This window comes from Leptosomus discolor, chromosome 19 (genome assembly GCF_034619465.1).
Source record: "Leptosomus discolor isolate bLepDis1 chromosome 19, bLepDis1.hap2, whole genome shotgun sequence".
Lineage (NCBI taxonomy): Eukaryota > Metazoa > Chordata > Aves > Leptosomiformes > Leptosomidae > Leptosomus > Leptosomus discolor.
The window spans coordinates 9,327,348-9,349,140 of record NC_141409.1 but is presented as its reverse complement, the minus strand read 5'-3'; the positions used below and the strand labels follow the sequence as shown (position 1 = coordinate 9,349,140).

Below are 21,793 nucleotides of genomic sequence, written 5' to 3'. Positions count from 1 at the left end.
GGTGAATTCTTTGAACGACCTGTTTGAATATCTTTCAGATAATTTGGATATTCTTTGAATGAACAACTTCTGGTCTTTCTTTTTTTTCTCTCCATCCTCCCTTCCCCTTTAATAGGACAAAAGGAGCAGCATACTGTCTGTCATCTTTCTGTGCAAACTCGAGGCAATTTGTCATTCTTCATAAATAAGCAAGTGAAGTGTGTGGTGGTTGGCTCCCTGGTGACCGTACACCGAACGTTCAAAGGTCTGCTGCTATTGAGCAGGAGTCCCCTGGCTAAACCCATCATAAATCCAAGCTACAATGACTTCTGTCCCAGAGATTTGCCCATGGCTTCAGAAAGATGTGCTGTAAGTCCTGCATCTAGAAGGGCTAATTAGGGGTGACAGAGCGGGCATTTGGATCTCGATGAGGTTTGCATAAACGGGTTTGCATGCTGTGTTTTGAGATGACCAAGGACAACCAGACAAGTTTCAAAAGCACTGAGGCGCCGTGCTTCTCGGAGCTGGTTGATTGGGTGGCTAGGGAGGAGTCTGAATTTGCTCAGGTGTTTGCTGTATTGACAGAGATACTAGTAGTGCACTTCAAGCAGCTGTCAGGTTTTTTTTCCTTACTGGACAGGTGTCTGTTCAGCAAATAAGGCATAGCATGGAAAAGGTAATACAAAGTGAGCTGTGTAGAGTAAATGAAACCTTCATTACAGCTTTTGCGACTTTTTTTTTAAAGCTTCCATGCCCTTCTAGTTTGAGTTGTAGCTAGAGGGGTGGGGGACATTCTGAAAGCATAAAAAATGAACATGGAAGGTTTGATCATTAAGTAATTGATTATTTTTCAACTGTTCCTTCAGGCATCGTATATGAACGAATATAATGAAGATCAAAAGAGAGCCATTGAGACAGCTTATGCCATGGTAAAGCAACATCCTGGGCTTCCCAAGATCTGCCTCATCCACGGACCTCCTGGAACAGGGAAATCAAAAACTATTGTTGGACTTTTGTGTCGTGTTTTGAGAGAAGTAAGTGAACGCGATGTGATTGCTATGTGCTGGTGTTTGGCTTCCCCATGGAAGTCAATGATAGCTTAAACTAAATGGAAGTGTAGTGTTCATAGTTACTGGGGGTGTAATTCATTAAGCTGACTTAATTAAATCTGTTCTGTATGGGTTGTAAAGGTGGAAATAATACCTTTTGGGCATCTTAGAAAACTTACTTTACACAACTTAAGAAGTTAAATCAAGAAAGCTTGCACAATCAGTAGTATAAACGCTTGTTACATAAAAAAACCTCAATATTTTGATGTATAAAGGATGTTGTTTGGCCTGTCCCATTTAATGGTTTTCATACTGGCATCCAGTAGATTCATCAAGGACATCATTATTAAAGGGAATTTATGCAGATAGCATTAATACAGTTGACTTCTCAGTGTAAGATATACCTTAAGAGATACTGAAGTGCAATAGTCCCCATACTCTGCATGCTGATTAAGGTGAGCATTTTTCAGCTTTTAAATCACAAATGCAAACATCTAGAGAGCCTGTTTTGGTTTATTGTTAATCAATCTGCAGAACACTAGGAATGAGAAAACGCGAAGACCAAATTCCAAGATCAAGCCAAACCGTTTTCTAGTTTGTGCACCCTCAAACGCTGCTGTTGATGAACTCATGAAAAAGATCATCGTTGCGTTTAAGGAAAAATGCCAAAACAGACAGGAGCCTTTGGGTATGGTTTATTTTAAAATTCTGTTTATATGTTAAATAGACAAAACCTGAAGGAGAAACTGGAACAGTTGATTACATGTAGTAATGCTACGTATGTTACTCTAAGCAGCTTTTTGCTCTTGCAGAACATGACTGCGACATCCTCATACTGTTATTAATTTTAATGTGCTTTTCAAAAAGGAGTATTATGTGGGGGTTTTTAATAAATTGCACTTTGTTTTTATATAGCCGTTAACCCTTTCCTCATACTGTTAGTTTCAGTTCACCAGTTTTTAAGTACTCCTTCAAGATTTGAACACAAGACTATTACTTTGCTTTTGAATAAAGCTGAGCTTCGTTGGTCATGCTGAACAGACTGATGGAAATTTTGACATGTCGGAGCCTCTCACTTTTTTTATCCTCCTGGTTTGTGGCTAATACAAAGTAGATGAATTCTGAACAAGACATCTAGGGAAAAAACCCACGCATTGTAACCAAATGTTAATTCAGTATTGACTTAGCAGCAGTGTTACTGATGGTACTCAGTAATTTTCTAACTTAGGCTTATCTAAAACTTACAGAATTCCTGAGAATAAGAGGTGGTTCTGTCATTTCAAAATAACGTTCTTAACTCTTGGCCACCACTAAAACGTAGGCAACTTTTTCTTTTGTATCTGCGTTTAGATAAGTACAAGTAAATTATTGCAAACCCTTGAAAAGCAGAAAAGGAAAAGCCTTGTTTGATGTCCATGATGTTTAAATTTCTTTTTTTTTCTTTCATGCCGAAGTGCAGTGATGATTGGAACAATCTGAAAGTATCTTGACTCTAATTTTCTAAACAGGAAATTGTGGTGATATCAAATTAGTGCGACTTGGTGCTGAAAAAGCAATCAACAGCGAAGTCCGGGGATTTAGCCTGGATAAGCAGGTTGAACATAGGATGAGTAAGTAACATGCAAATCAGACTTTTCTTCAGTTGTCTGTAAGTTTGATGATGTTTTACACCTGGGACTGTGTGTCCTTTAAAAAGAAAGATCTGGTAAAAGATTTTTCTGTAACAGTGCTTCGTTGTTTTTCTCAGTCTTAGTGGGAAAGTGTCAGCTTACATATAGCCTAAAATCTAAGCAAAAGCAAAGGAAACAAGATGACTTCTTGTTTGGTTGGGTTTTTTTTAAAAGACTTACAATAAATGCATGTTAAAGCTGTAATTTTTAAGCAGTGCGGCTCTGCAGGATTTGAGAGCTACAGTTGGAACAAAGTCTCATTATCTTCATTTTACAAGATAAGGCCTCAATAGAAAAAGGGAAAATGCAACCAAAAAAGAGTTTGTCCGTTTGTTCTTAATAACCTAAGATGTGTGGCTGAGAGCAAGTGTTATTGTAACATAGTTTTTTCTGTTCCTCCTGAATGTTTTACTTTGTTTTATTACAGAACGAAAGCCAGCTGACTGTGACCAGGATATTCAGAAGAGAAAAGCAGCTCTGGATCAAAAGCTAGACATGCTGTCTCGTGAGCGTGCCAGGCACAGATGTGGGAAGAGGGAGGTAGTAAGAGAACAGTGGTTTTAATCCTGTTTGTGTATTTTGTGTTCATAACTGAATCCAAAGAGTAAAGAGCTCTACCTTTTAATGCCACCTCTGAGCAGTAACTGTCTCTTCATCTGCTTTTTCAACTAATGGAAATGTTGGTTAGCGCCGTAAAAGGGAATGAAGAACTTTGCATCTGGAGTTTTTTGTTTATTTATACTAGTGTTTCAACTGGTCAGGCATGCCACTTCAGTAGTCTTCAGTTGGTTCTGTCGCCAGTTCGTTTTTAGTGTAACCATGCTTATGAATCCTAATGATTTCATTTGATTGTATACTTCAAACCTCTGTTTTTGTTTAACTGGAAATATTAAGATACCTCGTGATCTGAGATTTTGGGCATCTGTGTTGCACTTGAAGTTTTCTAGTTTTTTGTCTAAAAATCGGGCATTTTTGCTCAAATCACAGATTTTTGATGGTAAACAGTTTTCCCAGTTGGACAGAAATGTAAGGCATGGTGTTGTGTGTTGCAACTCTAAATACGTTGACAACTTTGTAAGAAACTGATCGGCTTCTTCAGACACGTTTGATATTAAAAGACAGTCTGAGCAAGTCAATGTTTAGAAATGAGTTAGGGTATGGGAGGAGAAAATGTATATGGGAGATGTGTGGTGTTAATTATTCCCAATATGTGATTTCTCTTTATTTTTTTCCCCCATCTAGAGTCAAATGTTAGATGATGAAATTGGCAAGCTTTCAAAGGAGAGACAACAGCTTGCTTCTCGAGTAAAGGAGGTAGGAATTTATCTTTAAGGCAGCTCTTTAATAAACCTCAGCTAGTGCATTTATAGATTTAGTATCATTCAGTTGTGGTGGAGATTCGCTTTTCGTGCGGCTGGGAGTAAAGTCGTAGGCAAAGAATTAAAGGTCATGAGCTGACTAAGTTATGGACAGCCTGGTGTGAAATCCAGGTGTACTCTGGCTGCTTGTTGCAAAAAAGAAACCCAATGACAGCCCCAAAAAACTCAACCAACTGAACAAAAAAACTCGGCAAAAAAATCAGATGGGAATATTTACTCTTACAGTTCAGGGTGAGTTTTAAAGTAAATGTGGATGTTTGGCAAAGAAAGTAATGGAAACGTGCATGTCCTCATGTTGTAGGATGTATCATCATCACCACTTTCATGCCCCTTACAGTCCTACGGGAATTGAGATACTTTTAAATGTTTCTTCCAGCTGTTGCTTTACTGAGAATTTGTGCGTGTGTGGAGATAGATAGCTCTGAAAGTGGAAATAAGCATCGATAGCAAAACCAGTAGTTAAGGCTGAGTAGCACAAACCATGAGATGAACGAAGGTTCGTCTTTAACCAATATACGCTGACTCGTGGTGGTCATGGAGGCTTGGAGTTTCAAATGTGACGGCAAACTGAACTTTGTTTGCAGTTAGTGTGTCTAGATTGCATAGCTGTAGGGATAAAGGAATACTTCTTTCCTGTTTGCCACCTCAGTGGCATTGATCTGTAATTTAAAGTGAAAGCAACACTTTGGTTAAGTCAACTTGTGACTTTCATTTGTAATAACAGAGGTAGTTTCACTGGGATGATGCATTATGCACGATCTGTTTGGCAGTTAGAATTGTCCAGGCAGTTAGAAATTGCTCTAACGTGGTTCGAGAAAGCTAAGAGAGGAGACATGATGTCCTGTTGTACTTGAAGGTTCGGGGGCACTCTCAGAAAGTACAGGCAGATATCATCTTGGAGTCCGACATCATCTGCTGCACACTGAGCACAAGTGGAGGAGGTCTGCTGGAATCTACCTTTCTGCGGCAAGGACTTGATCCTTTCAGCTGTGTCATTGTGGATGAGGTCAGTAAAGCTGTTTAGAGCTACAGCATGTTCCGCCTCTGGGGTCTGCCGTGTTCTCTGCTTAGTCTACTTGTGATTGTTTGGCTTCTGGAGTAATGTATTGTGGGTTGGCTGCCCCATCCCCACCTTTTAACTGATAACCAGCCTGTCCTGCCATTAGGTAGAGCCATGAGAAGGAAGAATAGCTGTGAATTGCTTCTTTTTTGTCTTGTTTGGTGCTTTAATGGCAGACAGCTCTTACTTAAAAATCTTGACTAAAGTGTGGTTCTTGCTGTAGAGATTTCCAGGTGGTTGGGTTATATTTGAATCTGTTTGGAGACCTCTGCATATTTGAAAATAAAAGTCTCTGCATAAAAGAAAATTCTGTTTATAGTTTTTTATTAGGGAAAAATCCTTCTTTTTCTCTCGCTTTTAAATTGTTTTTTAGAAGGCTTAGAAAACTTTTGAGTTGTTCTGGCTCTGTTACAGGAGATTTGACATAGTTCACTCCTTTGCTTACAACTACTACTTTTTGTCCTGTTTACTTATGCAAAAGGCAGGGCAGTCCTGTGAAGTGGAAACGCTGATTCCACTGATCCATCGCTGTAACAAACTCGTCCTTGTTGGAGATCCCAGACAGCTTCCTCCTACAGTAAAATCAGTGGTAAGTGTTCAAACTGTATTTTTTCCCACGCTATATAGTGGATGTAGTATAAGAACAGTATTTATAGAAAATATGTAAAAGGAAAAACAGACACTTCAATGTCCGATCAGGATATGTATCAGATAATAGTAACTTTTGCCCTGCAAGTTTAGTCTCTGTTGTGTGGAGACTGTATCAATGCTTCCTTCAAACGCGTGGATAAAGCTACTACAGATGTGCGAGCGCAACCTCTATAGGCTTCCCTGGTGTAGCTTGAAACTGATCTTGCTGGGACCTAATTCCCCCGAAGTCAATCTGAAGTTTTCCCTCTGTCAGAAAGCTCAGGAATACGGCTACGATCAGTCCTTGATGGCCCGCCTGCACAGGCACCTGGAGGAGCAAGTGCAGAAGAACGTTTTGCGAAGCCTGCCCGTTGTGCAGCTGACTGTGCAGTACAGGATGCACCCCGACATCTGCCACTTCCCCTCCAACTATATTTATGGCAGGACTCTGAAGACTGACAGGTGAGTAGGGCTCTGTTCTCCTTGCTGAGCAGGGGGTGTTTCAGAGAACCTTTTCATGTCAGGATATTCTTTTGAGTCTAAAAAGTCTTGAGGTTGTGTGTGGGAGAAGATGCTTAATGGGAGGAAACTTGCATTCTGCCTCTTGTTAGTGCTGGCTGTGATATGTAAGTTAAGTGGGTCACTTAAAATTGAGCATACTGCTTAGAGTTCATTTTCACACCTCAGTATATGCAGGTAGCAGTGGAAATTAAGGACTTGGGGGTGGGAGGGAAGCTGAAAGCTGCTTGTGTTTGATAACTGTGGTGTAAATAAATGAAATATCAGTTCTTAGAATTTCTGTGTGGCTACCTAGTGATAAAAATGTTACTTACAGAGCAACAGAAGAGAGCAGATGTTCTTCAGAATGGCCATTCCAGCCCTACCTTATTTTTGATGTAGCAGACGGTTGTGAGGAGCGAGACAATGAGTAAGTCCTGCATTCAACTCGCCCCAATTTTAAATTTGCTGAGAATAAATTACCTGCAGAAGAGTTGTCTTCTTTTCTGTAGTGTTCCTAATACACGTGAAGTAGCCAGAACTGTGTTTTCAGCTTGATTTTACAAAAAAAGCAGATGTTAAATGGTTTGGGGTTTTTTTTATTTTTTATTTTTAAAAGCTGAAACTCGTTTTAATCCTGGTTTGACTGTCTTAGATGCCAGTGAATGCTTACAGTCTCTGCTATCTCTAGTAACAAGTTTCTGAGTTCCTGATTTATTTTTTTGATTGGTGACTTGCCTTTCACAGCTGCAGGCTGAGGTAACGCCAGAAGGTGGCAGGCTCAGTCCTCCCCTTGGCCTGGTCTGTAAGGAAGGCAAAGCTGTGTAGTTCTAAGGGAATGTGAAGTGCAGCCTTTCAGGCCCAGCAGTTCTCGTTGTTGTTAGCCCCTCATCAGGGCCTGCTTGCAGAGTTCTTTGGGGCTCTGTGTGAAGGAGGCTGCAAAAGTTCAAGACGGGGGCCTTTGACTCGCAGCCCCCCTACAAATTGGGTTGAAGTGTTGAATTTGAAAGGGGTGTCAAATGTTTCTGTAACATTTCCATTCTGTCTTGTTCAGCTCTTTTAGTAATCCTCAGGAAGTAAAGCTGGTGATGGAAGTAATTAGAACAATTAAAGAAAAAAAGAAGGATCTGGGTTTTCGTCGCCTCGGAATAATTACCCCTTACAGCGCACAGAAAAAGAAAATTCAAGAACAAATGGACAGAGTGTTTAGGAATAACAGGTAAAGAAACTGAGTTTTCAAATGGGACTTGGCTCTTGCATGTTGGTCCTTTGTTTATCCTCTTAAAATAATGGCACAAACTCTCAAACTTTTTCTGTTCTACTAAAATCTGTGCTTAGTTGTGCCTTCAAAGGGGACGTGCAAGTCTTTTGCTTAAAACGGGCACGTGGGCTCTCTGTACCGTTTCTCAGTTATTACCTGTATACAAGCTTTGATTATATTGCTGATTTAAAAGAAAACCTAAAATCCTGAGCTACATGGACCTGACCAGCTTTTCAATAATGATGCTGGCCTCAGAAAAATGAATTTAGCTTTAGGTTCATATACTGAATCTTTTCATACGCTGAAGCAGAAATTTACCCTTGGTTATTTTGACATGATCATTAAGGATAGCGTTTAGGCTACTTGCATCAGTGAGTCGCTTAAAACTTCAGCTAACATAATTTAACAGCTTGCTAATTTTGTCTTCAACAGCCCAGGAGAAGTGGACACAGTGGATGCATTCCAGGGACGTGAGAAAGACTGCATCATAGTGACGTGTGTCCGGGCAAACAACACTAAAGGGTCAATTGGGTATGCTCCTCCTCAGTGATCTGCAAGTCCCATTTCCAGTGACACCCTAGTCATGATGTTTTTAATATGACCAATAAGAAAGTTACAGAGAACAAGTCCCTACAGCCAGCAAACTAGGGTATCTTAATGCGTGAATTAATGTTACTGGTTTGAGATCTCTGAACAAAAGGGGCGTGGAAGTGCTAGGTACGGTGTTCTGCGTTGCATGCTGATGAATTTGCGTGGCTGCCTTAGCCTGTCACTGCTCCCTTTTGGCAGGACTGGTCTTGGGAACTTGGCTCTCTGCATTAGTACTGCGGCAGTTATTTTTCTTGTAGCATTTGATGTATATTGGAACTTTCTGACTGCTGCTCTCTTAAAATGAAATCCATTTTCTGTGACTTGCTATCCTATTAATATAGGATTCTGTCTGTAAAAGTGTTGTTAACTAGTTATATATATGTTGGTAGCAATGCAATGCAGATGAGCTGGATCTTTGATTTCTGGATGAATGTGCTTGTATTTTGAGTTGGGAGGAGATTTGGAGGAAGCCTTGAGCCGAGATTCCAGATTTGGTAATTTTATGTGGATTTTTCTGGTCTGAAACAAGAGGAACTAGATACTGGGCATGCTGTTTACCCCCAGACTGCTACAGCAGTTGTTGACTTGTTTCTGTGACTTGTGGATCGTTTTAGTTTAAAAAATGGTAGTTGGAATATGCTGCCTTACAGTTCAGTAGTTTTTAAGTTAAACTCTGGGAAGTCTGTTCGCATAAACAAAAACCTTTGTTTCTACATATCAGGTTTCACTAAGTGACTTGTGTTTCTCTGATACTAATTTTTCTAAAGGGCTTTTAATTGCGCTGATCCATGGTACTTTGGGAAGAGAAAGAACCCGAATCCTATAGCAAACAACAATGATGATTTTGGAGATTTCTTAATCTGGTTGATTGAGTTTGGAAACTGAAGGCAGCTGGAACCTGCCAGTTCTTTTGGCTGACACAGGACTTAACCTCTGTCTGTTCTTTTGGAAGAAATCTCTCCAGCTTACTGTGGTGAAGGTTTACATAGTAAAGCTTTGGCAGCGCAATGCCGTAGGAGCTCTACGTACCAGTGATGTGGACAGCTCTGTTTCAGGGTCAGGTGTTGTTGGCAAGGTGTGATGCGAAAGTTTGCATCACCCTCACCTATGATCTTACAGTTGAGCAAAGTGTTCTGGCCTCCAAGGTTGCTAGTCCAGCATTAAATCAACTCTGAAAGTAACTTGCACAGGGAGGAGGAAACTCCCAAGAAATGACACCAGATTATTTTTTGTTCCTTTCCTAAGAAAATAATCTTGTTGTCTTTCTGTTTTAAAAGCTGTTAGGGATAGTTAGTAATCTTTCAAGATTCACCACCACCATTTTTTCTCCCCTGAAGACCTAGAGAACTGTGATACCTTTGCTGCTCCACTCCCCCAGTCTGCCTTCTGCCTTTTTTTTTTGTTTTGGTTTGTTTCCCCCTGCACTGCCCAAATTTTCCGGCATGTCTCTGGGGCTTTTGCAGTCTTTACTGCGGGGGTTGTGAATTTGCTGAAGAGCAGGTCTTGGTGTCATGACCACAGTATTGGGCATTGATGTTGGACCTGCTCAAACTAAACTGTACAAGGACTTGACTTTGTATTGCAGATCCTTTACTCTCTACTAAACAGAGTAAGCTGTGCATTTCGGGAGCTGTTTCATTACAGAAGAAATAGTCAATACTAGTTTCACAAACCTTTTTTGAGTTTTGATAAATAAGCCTGAACAGAAATCAACCTTTAAGAATACACTAGGGGTTTGTTTGGTTAGGTTCCAGTACTTTGGTTTGTGATCCCACAGACTAATTTTCATAGAGCAAATACAGACTTTCTTCTGCGGGAATATACTTTTCACTCTTGAAGCATGACAAAGCAAAAATCTTCCTTCATGTGCTTCCAGTGCAGGTCACCTTTAAAATAAAATATTAATTTCCAGCGTTCAGTATTTCAGTAGAAAATTTTCCCATTAATCACACCAAATATTGTTAATCTGTTTCAGTTCAAGTCAAAAAGAAGCTTAAAGTCTTGATAGGTGAAGTGAGGTTGATGTCCTCTGTACTTGGAGGAGCATTTAAGGAAGCAGTGGTTGGCATTAAGAGGGGATTTGCTCTAAGAAAGGAAACTTCAACGGCAAGAGCTGGAAAGAACTGGAATTCCCCACAAGGAGTCAGCGTGGTGAAAGAAGGAAAACACAATTCATGCAAAGCCCTTCATGTGAGGCAGGGCTGCTGCGGGGGGATCTGGGAGTGGGTCGTGAACAGCTGCCGCCTTTGTAACTGCTTCTGTTACCTTCCTTTCACCGAAACCGAGTATTATCTGTCTTTCTCCTAACACGTAAACCTCATGGAAGTAGTAGTTTAGGAGCTTAGTTTTGTCCTGTCACCTAGGTTTCTGGCGAGTCTTCAGCGTCTGAACGTTACAATTACCCGAGCCAGATTCAGCCTCTTCATCCTTGGAAGACTGGAAACGCTTATGGTGGGTACAGTGTTAATCAAATGATCTTCTGTGATCCACCCTTTTGGGTCAAGTCAGGGTTGGGGAAGTGAAAACCGTCCTCAGACTGTTCCGGTCTGTGAAAGGGGGGGACTCCTGCCTAGTGTGCTAGTGCAGTCCAGGCCTCTGAAGGGTTCTCTGTGAAAGCTTTGGCTGTAACTGTCATAAAAGCTTAAAAAAAAAAGTTTGTTTTCCTTGCTTCCAGGAAATAAATTTAGAAATTACTCTGACAGTATTTTTAGTAACTAAATTGTAACATGGTCCTTCACAATTCAAGTGTGGGGGCTGCGAAAAGTCTCTCTACTGGTAAGGCAGGATAACGGCAGAGATGCTTTCCTGCTTGATCCTTACTGTTCCTCCAGCTATTGCAGTTGTTGCTGGGTACTTGAGCAAGGAAAATGATTTGAAAAGACCAAACCACCCCAAAACATTCCCCTGATCGTCAGATCATCATTGCTTTTGACGCTTTGTGTGATCATGTGGTTTCTGAGGATCCTCTTTGCTTGTTCTCTTTGAAACGGGTGTTTCTGAAACAGAGCTACAGATATGGGGGACTGTAAAGGCCCCCTGCATGTGTAGGGAGTGCTCTTGGATGGGCTTAATGCCTTAGAGTACTGGGTTTTGTTCTTTTTCCAAGGGTGGGGGGTGTTAGCTGCGCCACTAGAGGGCATTAAAGCCACGCTCCTGTTTCACTCTCTGTATGAGAGAACACTTCTTGCCTTCATAGGTATAGAAATTGTCATTTTTAAGTAGTAAGCTCACTGATGGCTGAAAGTACCTTCCCTGTGTTACAGCAGCCAGAGTGCCTATTGCTGTTTTGCAAGTGAAACGTAAGATTCTTCCATTCCAGAAGGAACATAACAGTGGTTTCCATGACAGTTGTGTCAGGTACCTTGATTAAAGGGGTTGTGCATCCTCTGACACCTCTGTCCATTTGTGTTGATTTCTTTCTGATAACGCTTTTCTTCTTTGGGGGGGTGGCTTTTTTCTTTTCTTTTTCTTTTCTTTTTCTTTTCTTTTTTTTTTTTCTCAAAGGAAAATGGGGACTGGAATGAGTTGATTCAGGATGCTCATAAAAGAGGTGCCATTATCAAGACATCAGAAGAAAACTACAAGAGAGACGCTGTTAAGATTTTGAAGCTCAGGCCAACAGTGTGGCCCCCAACCAAAGCAGGGGCAAAGAAATCTCCTCTGGTGCAGTCTTGTTCTGCCAGTAGCACGAGGGGTGACCTTGCAAATCCAAGGGAGGCCAGTAGCCCCCGGGAACTCGCTGCTGGCCCTGGCCGTGCAGCGCCACAAGGAAGCAGAGGGCCGCAGCAGCCGCAGGGGGCTCAGGCTGCAGACGCCAGGAGAGGCAGCGCCTCTGCACCCGGGGAGGCTGCGGCGCTTCCTGCTGATCAAGAGAGACCCCGGGACCCACGGCTGGCCAGAATGGCTGGTAGGACTGAAACGAAGGGGAAGGAGCAGGCCCCGAAGGATGGCTGTTGGTCAGCTCAGGGTAATCCAGGATCAACGTCACAGCGAGGCCTCGGTGTGTCCCCAGCTGCCAGGGACCAGCTTTCCAGAACAGAAACTTCCAAGAAGCCCCAGCAGATGATGGGACAATGCGACATGCCTTCCACGTCGTCGTACGCAGCTCGGCACGAGGGTGACCAGAGAGCTTCCGTCTCGAGAAGCAGCTCAAAAGCCCCCAGTGAAGGAGGTCAAAGAGACAGCAGTAAGTGGAACAAAGAACATCATGTTTTAACAAGGAGAACGCCAGAGGAATCGCCGCAGAACAGAGACTCAAACAGTGCCAAGCGAAGAAAGACCTCTCGCTGACTTGAGTATTGGCTCTTCACTGAAAATCTGCTCCCAGATTTCTGTCTAGCAAGGACTGTATTTTAAATTATTTGGTACACCTGGAACTCCCTTATGTTGATACCCCTACTATGAGTAGATCCATCTTTTCTTCCTGTCCCTAATTGTGAAGGGAACTTTATAGCTGACAGTTGATGGCTTTGAGCTTTTGTAAAGAAAAGCTGAGTAGCTGCATTGCTTGGAAGAGCAGTGAGTTTTGTCATCTAGGATGTTGGGTTGTAAATGTTTAACGATGTATATTTGTACAGTATACAAAATTATTTTAAGATTTAATTTGGAAAATACATAGCTTCCTGTTTCCTTGTGCAAATGCTGATTTCTTAGTGCTGCTGTAATTTTTTATGAAGAACCAGAGCAAAGCAAAAGGAAAAAAAACCCAACCCAAACCCCAAAATCCAAAAAACAGCCAGAATTCTTTTTCCCTTTGCACTAGTAAATCTAATTTATTTGATAGGAAAGAGTGAATGTTGAAAATGTGGTAGCAGTGATTCTTCCTCCTGCTCCACTAGTGCCTCAGGAAAGATTGAAGGCAGATGTACATTGGTTGAATAGAGAGAATTGTACTTATTTTGTGTATTTTATTGCCTGTTTTTATAGGAACAGAAGAGCTTTCGTTTATACAAATGTGCCTTGAGTTTTGCTCTTGCTGCTGCCTCATCAGTTGGAATCCTTTTCTTGTTGCAGTGGCAACACAAACTGCAGATTAAAGCCTACGAGGTCTGTTTGGTCCCAGTGAGTTCATGTGATGAATAACCAACAGCGCTGTGGAGTCTCAGTCAAAGGTCTAGTTAACCCTTACTGGTAATGACACCTGAGTTTCTCTGTACGGAGCTTTTGGAGGTCTATAGAGAGAAGAAGGGGGAGCAGTTCATTCTCGCTGTTAGTACTGGGTTCTTTCCACTGTGTTGGTGAAGGATATATACCCGGTAAAATGGGGGGAAAAACCAAAGTATTTTTAAGAAAGCCTTCCTCTCATCAAAACATTCCACAATAAAAATTTCTACTACGGTGGCCTTTGGGTCACTGTGAAGTGTCACTTTTCCCGTGTCTGTCCCAAGGAGGCGAAGAGCCGCAGTTCACGTGCGCAGAGTTGGGCGTGGAGACAGCCCAGCCCCTTCTGCCGGGGCAGGCGGCGCCTGGCTGGGTGCGGAGGGCTGGCTGTGGCGTGAGCGGCCCACGTGTTAACGCAGCCTGCTCTCCCTCACTAGCTCTGTGCTCAACCTGTGTGAGGGCAGTGGCTTTCCCTGAGCCAAGGAGCTGCCAGGCTTCCCTGGCCAGAATCTGGCTGTGATCTTCAGTTACCTTTCTGTCCCGACACCTCCCGGGCGGTGGTTAGCGCTAGCTTGGTCATCTTAACCCCTGCCAAAGAGGTCCGTGCGACCCAGGTCAGTGACACGCAGGTGCCTTACCCTGCAGAGCCTCAGGTAGGGGTTCAAACTGCAGTGGCCAGTGAAACTTGTGTCCTTAATGCCTCCAAACCCAGAACAAACGTGCTTTACTGGTACCAGCTGCGTTGTAGGTGTGGTGGGAGGCTTTTACTTGCTGTCCGACTGTCCAGCTCATGGTGCTGCGTAGTACAGAGCATTTTAAGATAATAGGGGAGAATATTTGAGATGCCTGTGAAGGGAAATTGGTATGTGTGCGGTTTAGCTTTGGTTATTGGTTATGTCCTAAGTGCTCCAGTGAACCCTGACCACCCCTTGTCAGCAGTGTCCACCCTTCTGAAGCTGCTGGGCCTGTCCCTTGGTGTTGAGTACCTCGGGTGAGAAGGAAGGCTGCTGGAATGAATCTGGCTGTCACAGACTGGATGTTTCGGTCACTCCCACATCCCAGACTCCATGTCCTGTGTGTTAGGTCGTCTCCCTGTATGTTAATGGGAATATTTAAAAATACTGTCATCTTTCAAACCTCTTGGCTCTTCGGGGCAGGGCCGTGCTCCCCTGCCTGCTGGTTCTACTTGGCACGTCAAAAAAGCTGCTGTTCTGCAAAGGGCTGTAGGCTCCTATAGCTGTGGAAGCCATTTGGACTGTGTTTATGTAAATAAAGTGAACCTGGCAACAGTGTGAGTGGCAAAATGCTTTTCTCACCACTAAATACAATTTTGTCAAAAGGGTGTTTCTCAAACTTGTCTTTGAGTTTTCTTTCTCCTGAATCTGTGTTGCAGAACGTTCCGAGAGCTATCCTTGCTGCCTGCTGGAAGGAATTTTGTTTTAACATTTCATTTTCGTTCGTTTTGTACACAGCACGTAGGTCATGTACTCTGTAAGGCCTGTATGTTTCCATAAATCGTCTTTGAGGCATGGTCAGTGGCTCAGACTCTTTTGCTTATTTAATGCTAGATTTATATGACTTCTAAGTTCTCAGCCTTTCAGCAGTAGCTTATTGCTGCTCTATCAGTCTGTACTGTTAATGGTGTATTCTTTAATAAAAAAATGTTTGGGTTGCTGCACTCACAACACTTTTCCCTCTTCCCGTATTACTCAAAGTAGGTTTGGGTTTTTAGTTAACTTTTTTCCCCCTCTCCTTTATATCCATAACAGGGAAAACTAAGCAAACTCCAAGCCAAAGCACACTTCCCACTGATTCAAATAAAATCTGGTTGGGGAACAAACAGATGGGGTACGATTTTCAGAACTTCTCTGCTGATTCCATTGTGTGTTACAGAGCCCTGAGTAGTGATGGACAGCGAGTGTGGGTAAGCTGTGAGTGCAGGCTTCGGTCGTTTCATATCATCTGGGAACCAGTGACAGTTGGAGGAGGTTGTTCAGTGATTGTTCTCTTCTGCTGAGTGTTAAAGTCAGAAAAATCAGTAACATATTCAACACAACTTAATGTGAAACCGTTTAATTGGGCTTTGTGCCAAAAAACTTTGGAAAAAGCAGTATTCTGGTTTTTATGCAGAGGCTTCCGTCTGTCTTCTGAGCTTGGCAGCTTCACTCTCAATGCAAAACTAGTTCCCTCTGTGGTACTGTTGGTCTTTGATACCAGTAAGGAGGGGAAGTTGTAGGTGTTGGACTGTATTTTGTCAAAGTTTGGTGGGTCTGCCAGTACAGGCGGTGTACAACTGGTTATGCCTCTTTCCTTTAAGGTTTACTGTCGCCGTTTTCCGTGTCATTGCTCCCCATTACTGCAACGTGAGACCAAACCAGATGTGTGTGACGGTGGTACCCGAACAGGTACCGGCCTAATAACTTGTTCTTCTTACCTGTGTTCCGTTGTACACGCGCTGTGCCGCAGAGTGCCGGCTTACCGAATGGGGCCTTCACCGGTGGTACCTGGGGGTGCCTGCTGCCCGCCAGGGGAAAACCAGCCCTTAGCAGGAGCGTTAACCCCCTCCGGGAAGCGTGGCAGGGCGGGGGTTCGCTCCTTGGTGGTGCGGTGGTGGTAGCATGTGGGGCTGGGGCCGCCTCTGGGTTGTGGACGGTAGCTGGGGCCACGCTGCTGCGGGGCGTGGAAACAGCCTCTCCTCCCAGTCGGATCTGCCTTTGCCCTTCCAGTGCTGGTTGTACTGGTGGGGCAATGCGTTTTTTACAGAACTGTCTCCTAGATAAGCCGAGTGCAGTGACTGATGAGCAGTCGGGCCCACAGGATGGGGGCACAGGCGCCGGGAGAGGGAGCTGCGTGAGGTGTGCAGCCTGGCAAGGCTCTTTGCCTCTTCCTCATGCTGGCCTGTAACATGGAAGTAGCCCCCAGCCCTGCTGCGCTGTGCCAGGGAAGCTCTGAGCAGCACGTGCTGCCAGAGCAAGAAAGAGCTCGTGGTGACCAAACGTACGGATTGAGGGTGAACAACATTCCCGCTCCCAGGTGAGGCCTGAAAAATAGCATGGAACCACAGTAATTTGAGTTGAGCCTTGGCTTTTTGTGGTTGCTGAAGTGTGGAGAGACGCTGGGCTTTTGGGCATGGAAGGGAGAGACCGGAGTAGCCAACAGCTGGAGCGGGGCTGTTCAGCCACAGCCCAGCAGCTGTAGCAATACCAAGGATAAGCAGAACCACGGTCCTGAAAATGCAAGGCGTTCCCTCTAGTCTGCATGAATAAGCGATGGATGACGTGACCGCTGTACTGTAAATGGAATTTACGATGTTAATGACACAGCACAGTCTCTTGCCACAACGGGTCCATTCCCATGTCGTATATAAGGTCTCCTCTCTTGTCTTTTTGAGATGCTTGGAAAGGAACCCAACGCTTTATTCTTTTGTGCGAATAAACGTCAGCTAAGCAGCCGTGTACGTCAAATATCGCTGACACGAGACCTTCTAGCCGTAGGTACCTGCCTGCTAAGGCCTCGACTAATTTGCCACCAGCTCCCAGCAAATAGTGATAGAAATGAAAATGAAGGTGGTTGGAGTGCAATTACATTTGGTACTGTGATACTGGAACCTTTATAGCCTGCCAGGCTACGCTGGTGTGGCTGTCCAATTTTGTCACTGATTTCAGTGTTGCATTAAGCAGGAGCTCCCTTCACTACAAAGAAATCCCATCTGTTTCCCCTCTCTTTATTTTAAGCCCTGAAACAGCCCACAGCAGGGTCGGGACAGAGCTTTTGGAGCCCAGGAGTGTTGCTGGCCAGGAGAGAAGGTAGTTATGTGGTAAAAATGGGTGGGTTTAGGCTTTCCTCACACGTTTCACCCTGCAGTGAAACTTATTACAAGAGCTAGAGAATCAAAATGACAAAGGAGCCTTTAGGACAGTCTGAAGCTCTTCTCTGCATCTCAAATCAGCGTGTGATCAGTTTGTGCGTGACAGTGGCCAAGCTCTCCAGCGCCCTGCCAGAAGGGCTGGGAAGATGGTGGTACAAATCTCTTCAAAACCCAGCTCTGCTCTTCTTTCTGAGCAAGAACGCTCAGCTCCTCCTTCATACTTTGTTTTATTTACATTTGGGACTTTTCATGGAAGCAAATTGCGGAACAGAATTGGTTGGTGAAGCTGTTAATTTTATTACCACTAAAGTGTTGGTTCTCTCGCTACTCCAGCCTCCTCAAGGCTCCTTACGAATCGCTCTTGTAGATGAGATGTCTGCTTCCTCATCTTTAAAAACCCAAACAACATACCTGGGAAGTGCCAGTGGAGTTTTCCCCCCCTCCTTCTGTCTCCAGCTCCCAGGGACTGCAGGCTTAACATTTTATCTGGCGAGTGAGCAAATATGCATAAAGCCAGACTGCTGTTGACTCCTCGGCAGCTGGGGCTGTGGACTCGGCCTCGCCGCAGCGGTCTGTCGCATCAGGCAGATTTTTGTTGCTTTGGGGCTTTTGGTTATTTAGATTTGTCGGTACTTTAAATAGTTAAAATCAGAGCAGGATTGGAGGTAAACAAGAAAAATCCAAAGCTCTACTTGTACTGTTTGAAGAGGTCACTCTTTTGCAGACAGAAGTGTAATTTAAAAACTTTTTCAAATGAATCAAATGCCGGCTGCATGCCGGCAACAGGATACACACGAAAACCTCTTGAAAGAGCTCAAGTGGCTTTTCTCGGAAAGAGAAGTACCTTTTGGTTAACCTTTCCACAAGTAAAGTACCAAGCTCATTGGACAACTTCTCCCATTTGGAAGCACTAACTGCTGTACAAATGTTTCTATCTTAAAGAAAATGAACTTTCAGATCTACGGGTACTTGCTGTGATGGTTTCTGTCCGTATTATTTCAATAATGCTCTGTTCTCTTAGTGCAGACACGTATGTGCTGACAGATGTCTGCAGTTAATGGGTCTTCAGTGCTGAAGCTTTCAGAAGCTTTAAATTATTTTCTTAAATACCAAGTTTAAGTTTGTGTGAGAGGTTCTTTTCTGTCTTGCAGTGGTTTGTGTTATGTGGTTAAAAGTTCCTCAGTGGTGAGTACCTTACCGTTGGGCAGGTAAAGTGCCATCCTGATCCCCAACACGCAGGGCTTTGTGTCGAAGCCTGCGGGTGAGCTGCGCTGCCCCGTCTGCAGGCACAGCCACGGGAGGGAAGTCTGAAACTCCCTCTTTTGGCTCTGCTCTTGCTCACAGCCGAAAGGCTGTTTGATTTCTTCCACGAGATGAAGCATGTCCTGTTTGTCCTTCACAGTTACTGTTTCACAGAGGGCTTTGCTTCTGCACAACTAGGAAGAGCCCAGGAATGGTATATGTAGTGTGGAGGGCGGACTTGTGTTTCATTCCCCAACATTTTTCAGGTGTCCTTTGGCTTAGCTGAAGGACTTTCTGCTTCTGGTTGAAGTTCAGAACTATTCACTGGCCTTTGGTTAAAGAAGGTCCAGGACTGAACATTACTGGTGCTCTGGGTTCATAAGGAGGTGGTACCATCTCTGGAGCTAAGAAACCAGTGATGTTTTATCTTAAAAACAGACGAACAAAACCCCCGAACCAAGAAACCAACACCCAGCCAACCAAGAGAAAATCCCCCAAACCTAAAAGGTGGTCTAAGTGCAGTGGTCTATCACCTTCAGCAGTCTTCATTCCTGGGCTGTTCTGAGCTTTGTTGTGCCCTTCTGAGGTTATTTTCTATGGCAGTTCAGTGCTGCTGCCTGGCATGTTTCTGCTTGCATCGCAATAGAAGTGTGTATTTGCAGGGAATCTGCTGGGTGCAGAGTTTGTCTGGGATTCAGCTTTATGAAGTAGTAAATTTTCTGTTGCTTAATCTAATATTCTAGAGAAAAACACTAGTGCAGGGAAAGGAAAATGTCGCTTCACCTTCCAGAAGTGCCATTAGAGATCTTGATCTTGTTACAGTCTCTTCTACACTATTACTTGTAAGAACAGTAACGTATGAGGATTTTAAATCTATTGCAGTCTGAAAAAGAAAGAGCGAGTGTCAATACCAACAGACAGCAACCGACTGCGTTAAAGAAAGTGAGGCAATGCTTGTGCCAGCTCGCTCCCTCAAAGATCAAATCTCAGCAGGCTGAGTTTAACCCTCATTTATTTTATGGTGGATTAACTGAGCCCTGTGACCTGCCTCTGTGATGTTAAATGCGGCTCAAAATGAGCACCAGATTTGTGTTGCTCTTTGATGCGACAATACCCGTCCTGCGCCTTCGCTCCTGTTCTCTTCTCCTTTTTCAAAGAACGAGTTCACTGCCCCCCTCTCCGTGGAGGTGGCTGCATTTCGGGGGCTCTGGCTGTGTACATGGTATCTGCAGTGTTTAGGTTGGAAGATGCTGCAGGCTCTTGCACTTTTGAAATGTGGGCTGCTCCCAGCCCTGAGCGGGATGGGCTGTAGGGACAGGACCGTGGAGACACAGTATTCAAATGGAACAGGTGTTGATAGAGAAGTTCTCGGTGTGGAGCTCCATCCACTCTGACAAAGACACCAGACCTGGAAATGCCAGTGGGGGCTCAAGGTTGGCTTGCGTGGGGCTCCTGGGCTGGCTCAGGGAGCGAGCAGGCTGGGAAGAGCTGGGGCAGTGACTGAGGGCTGCTCCCTTGTCAAGAAGACTAGCCCAGAACTGAAAGAGCTGGAGGTGGGGGTGTCTCCTAATCCTCCACTCAGTCAGCTGCTGGCTTGGTACATCTTTGGACATGACAAAATTAAAGCTCTTGTGTTCATGACATTCCCATTGTTCTGACTGAGTTATGCAATTTCTTGTCTCTAGTTTCTCCTGCCTTCGTTTATGTGCTTGACTGTAAACGCTTCCTCAGACAGGGGCGTGTTTATGAGTCTTAAATGAGTTGATCTAGTCCCTATAAGCTCTAGCTATACTGAAGCTTCGGGCTTTGGCTGCTTAAAACCACTGAAAATAAAGAGCTTGCTCTGTAAAGGTGCATCATGACACCAGCTCGGGCAGGGGGGGGGCTGCAAGGGGGCTGGACAGCTGAGGTCCCCCTGGAGAAGCATCCCTGGAGTACCCAGCCTTCTCCTGCTGCAGGCTCATTTGGAAATGGCCTTTCCATACAGGACCAGTGATTAATATATCACTCAGGCTTTGTTCATTGTCTACAGTTAGTAGTCTAACCTAGGTTCAGCAAAGTAATTATGAGAAATAATTAATAGCTCTCAGTGATGAGGTAGCCTCTCTCTCCCTCCCCTCTCCCTCACCATGTGGTGCACCTTGGTAGTGAATCAGAAAACACAAGAGGACATTATGAATCAAAAAATAAGTCTTTACCTGTAATTAACTGGGCACACAAAAAGGAAAACGTGGTGATCAAGCAGCCATTAATAGTTGCTTTACTGGAGGAGGATACACCAGAATCAAATGCTCATGGCAAAATGTCCCTTTAAGTTGTGGTTCTTCCGTAACATTTAATCCAAACAAAAATAAGTCCCTACCAAAAAAAGTATTTGAACCGCACACTCTATGGACATGTGTGGATAAGACACTGCACTGCTCACGTACCATATGCCTGATGGCCCCTGTGTTCTCTGTCAGTGCAAGAAAACAAAACCCAGCAATGAAAATACAAAATCAATGCAGCAACTAGAGTTGTAGGCAACGTTATGTGCGTGGCCAGGCCAGGCCGACGGTGGGACGTGGGTCTATGCAGCAAGGATGGACCAGAGTCCCCCCCTCCCCTTCCCCTGCCCGTTGTGTTATGGGGCTCTGGAGCTGTCATGACAGGCTCTTTCAAAACAGGACACTAAGAAGATGAAAAATAAAAAGAACACCCCAGCCTATACCCAAGTAAATAAAGTAATAATAAAAAAAATATCCCTTGGATCGCGGCACTATTTCACCTGGACCCCGATGGCCCCGGCCCCGGCTCGCCCTGTGCGGAGCGGGGAAGGACAGTGGCTGCGCGGAGGGAAGGACGGGCCCCGTGTCCCCGCTGGGCTGCGGGACCATGGCCCCGGCACAGGCTGGTGCAGTCCCCACGCCGCTGCTCGGTAGCCGGCTCTGCGCTGCGGCCACCCCGGCTGCTGCCAGGATGGGTTCGTGGGCAGGAGTCAGCCCCCGGTTGTCTGCATACCTCTCTGCTTGGAAAGTGGCCCAAAAGACGTTGTGCAAGTCCTAGCGTGAAGGAGGGCGGAGGAGACGGTGGGGAGAGCCACCCGTTACCTTAGTCTCCCCAGGTCCCTCGGGTGATGTGCCTGGGCTGGGCTTCCTCCGCTCTGGTTTCAGAGGTCCACCCAGCCACGCAGCAGGAGGGCGAGCACCCCGAGGAGGATGGTGCCGAGGCTGCCGCGCGCGCTGGAGGCACCGTCGCAGTCCTTTTTGTCGGCTTCGCACCTGGATTGCTGGCACAGGACCCCCTTGAAGCCCACGGGGCAGATGCAGCGCTGGTTCTGGTAGCAGGTGCCGCCGTTCTGGCAGAGCAGAAGCTCGTCGTCGCAGACATTGGCTACGAGGTGGGAGGGGGGGAAGGATGTGGGTGTTAATCTGGGGTATGTTAAACCTCTTGACTGCAGCAGAAATGAGAAGCTTTTAGCTTTCTT

The 21,793-nt window shown here is 44.7% G+C and overlaps 2 protein-coding genes across 5 annotated transcripts in view; one reads left to right on the top strand and one right to left on the bottom strand.

The window, feature by feature from the left end:
- Window positions 1-13,175, top strand: part of SETX (senataxin) — a 28,184-nt gene extending 15,009 nt beyond the window's left edge. The window contains exons 12-25 of one of the 3 annotated variants that reach the window (XM_086475561.1): window positions 116-345; window positions 846-1,013; window positions 1,563-1,716; window positions 2,537-2,638; window positions 3,126-3,241; window positions 3,941-4,012; window positions 4,934-5,083; window positions 5,619-5,726; window positions 6,042-6,229; window positions 6,603-6,695; window positions 7,320-7,484; window positions 7,959-8,057; window positions 10,481-10,568; window positions 11,622-13,175. In XM_086475561.1, coding sequence (XP_086331687.1) covers window positions 116-345; window positions 846-1,013; window positions 1,563-1,716; window positions 2,537-2,638; window positions 3,126-3,241; window positions 3,941-4,012; window positions 4,934-5,083; window positions 5,619-5,726; window positions 6,042-6,229; window positions 6,603-6,695; window positions 7,320-7,484; window positions 7,959-8,057; window positions 10,481-10,568; window positions 11,622-12,407 — 2,519 coding nt within the window. In that variant the 3' untranslated portion in view covers window positions 12,408-13,175. The remainder of the gene's footprint in view (window positions 1-115; window positions 346-845; window positions 1,014-1,562; window positions 1,717-2,536; window positions 2,639-3,125; window positions 3,242-3,940; window positions 4,013-4,933; window positions 5,084-5,618; window positions 5,727-6,041; window positions 6,230-6,602; window positions 6,696-7,319; window positions 7,485-7,958; window positions 8,058-10,480; window positions 10,569-11,621) is intronic. The other 2 variants (XM_086475560.1, XM_086475559.1) reach the window with 2 other exon arrangements.
- An 8,300-nt stretch (window positions 13,176-21,475) lies between these two features.
- Window positions 21,476-21,793, bottom strand: part of NTNG2 (netrin G2) — a 47,116-nt gene continuing 46,798 nt past the window's right edge. For both annotated transcript variants that reach the window (XM_086475703.1, XM_009961330.2), the window contains one exon: window positions 21,476-21,699. In XM_086475703.1, the coding sequence (XP_086331829.1) occupies window positions 21,476-21,699 (224 nt within the window). The remainder of the gene's footprint in view (window positions 21,700-21,793) is intronic.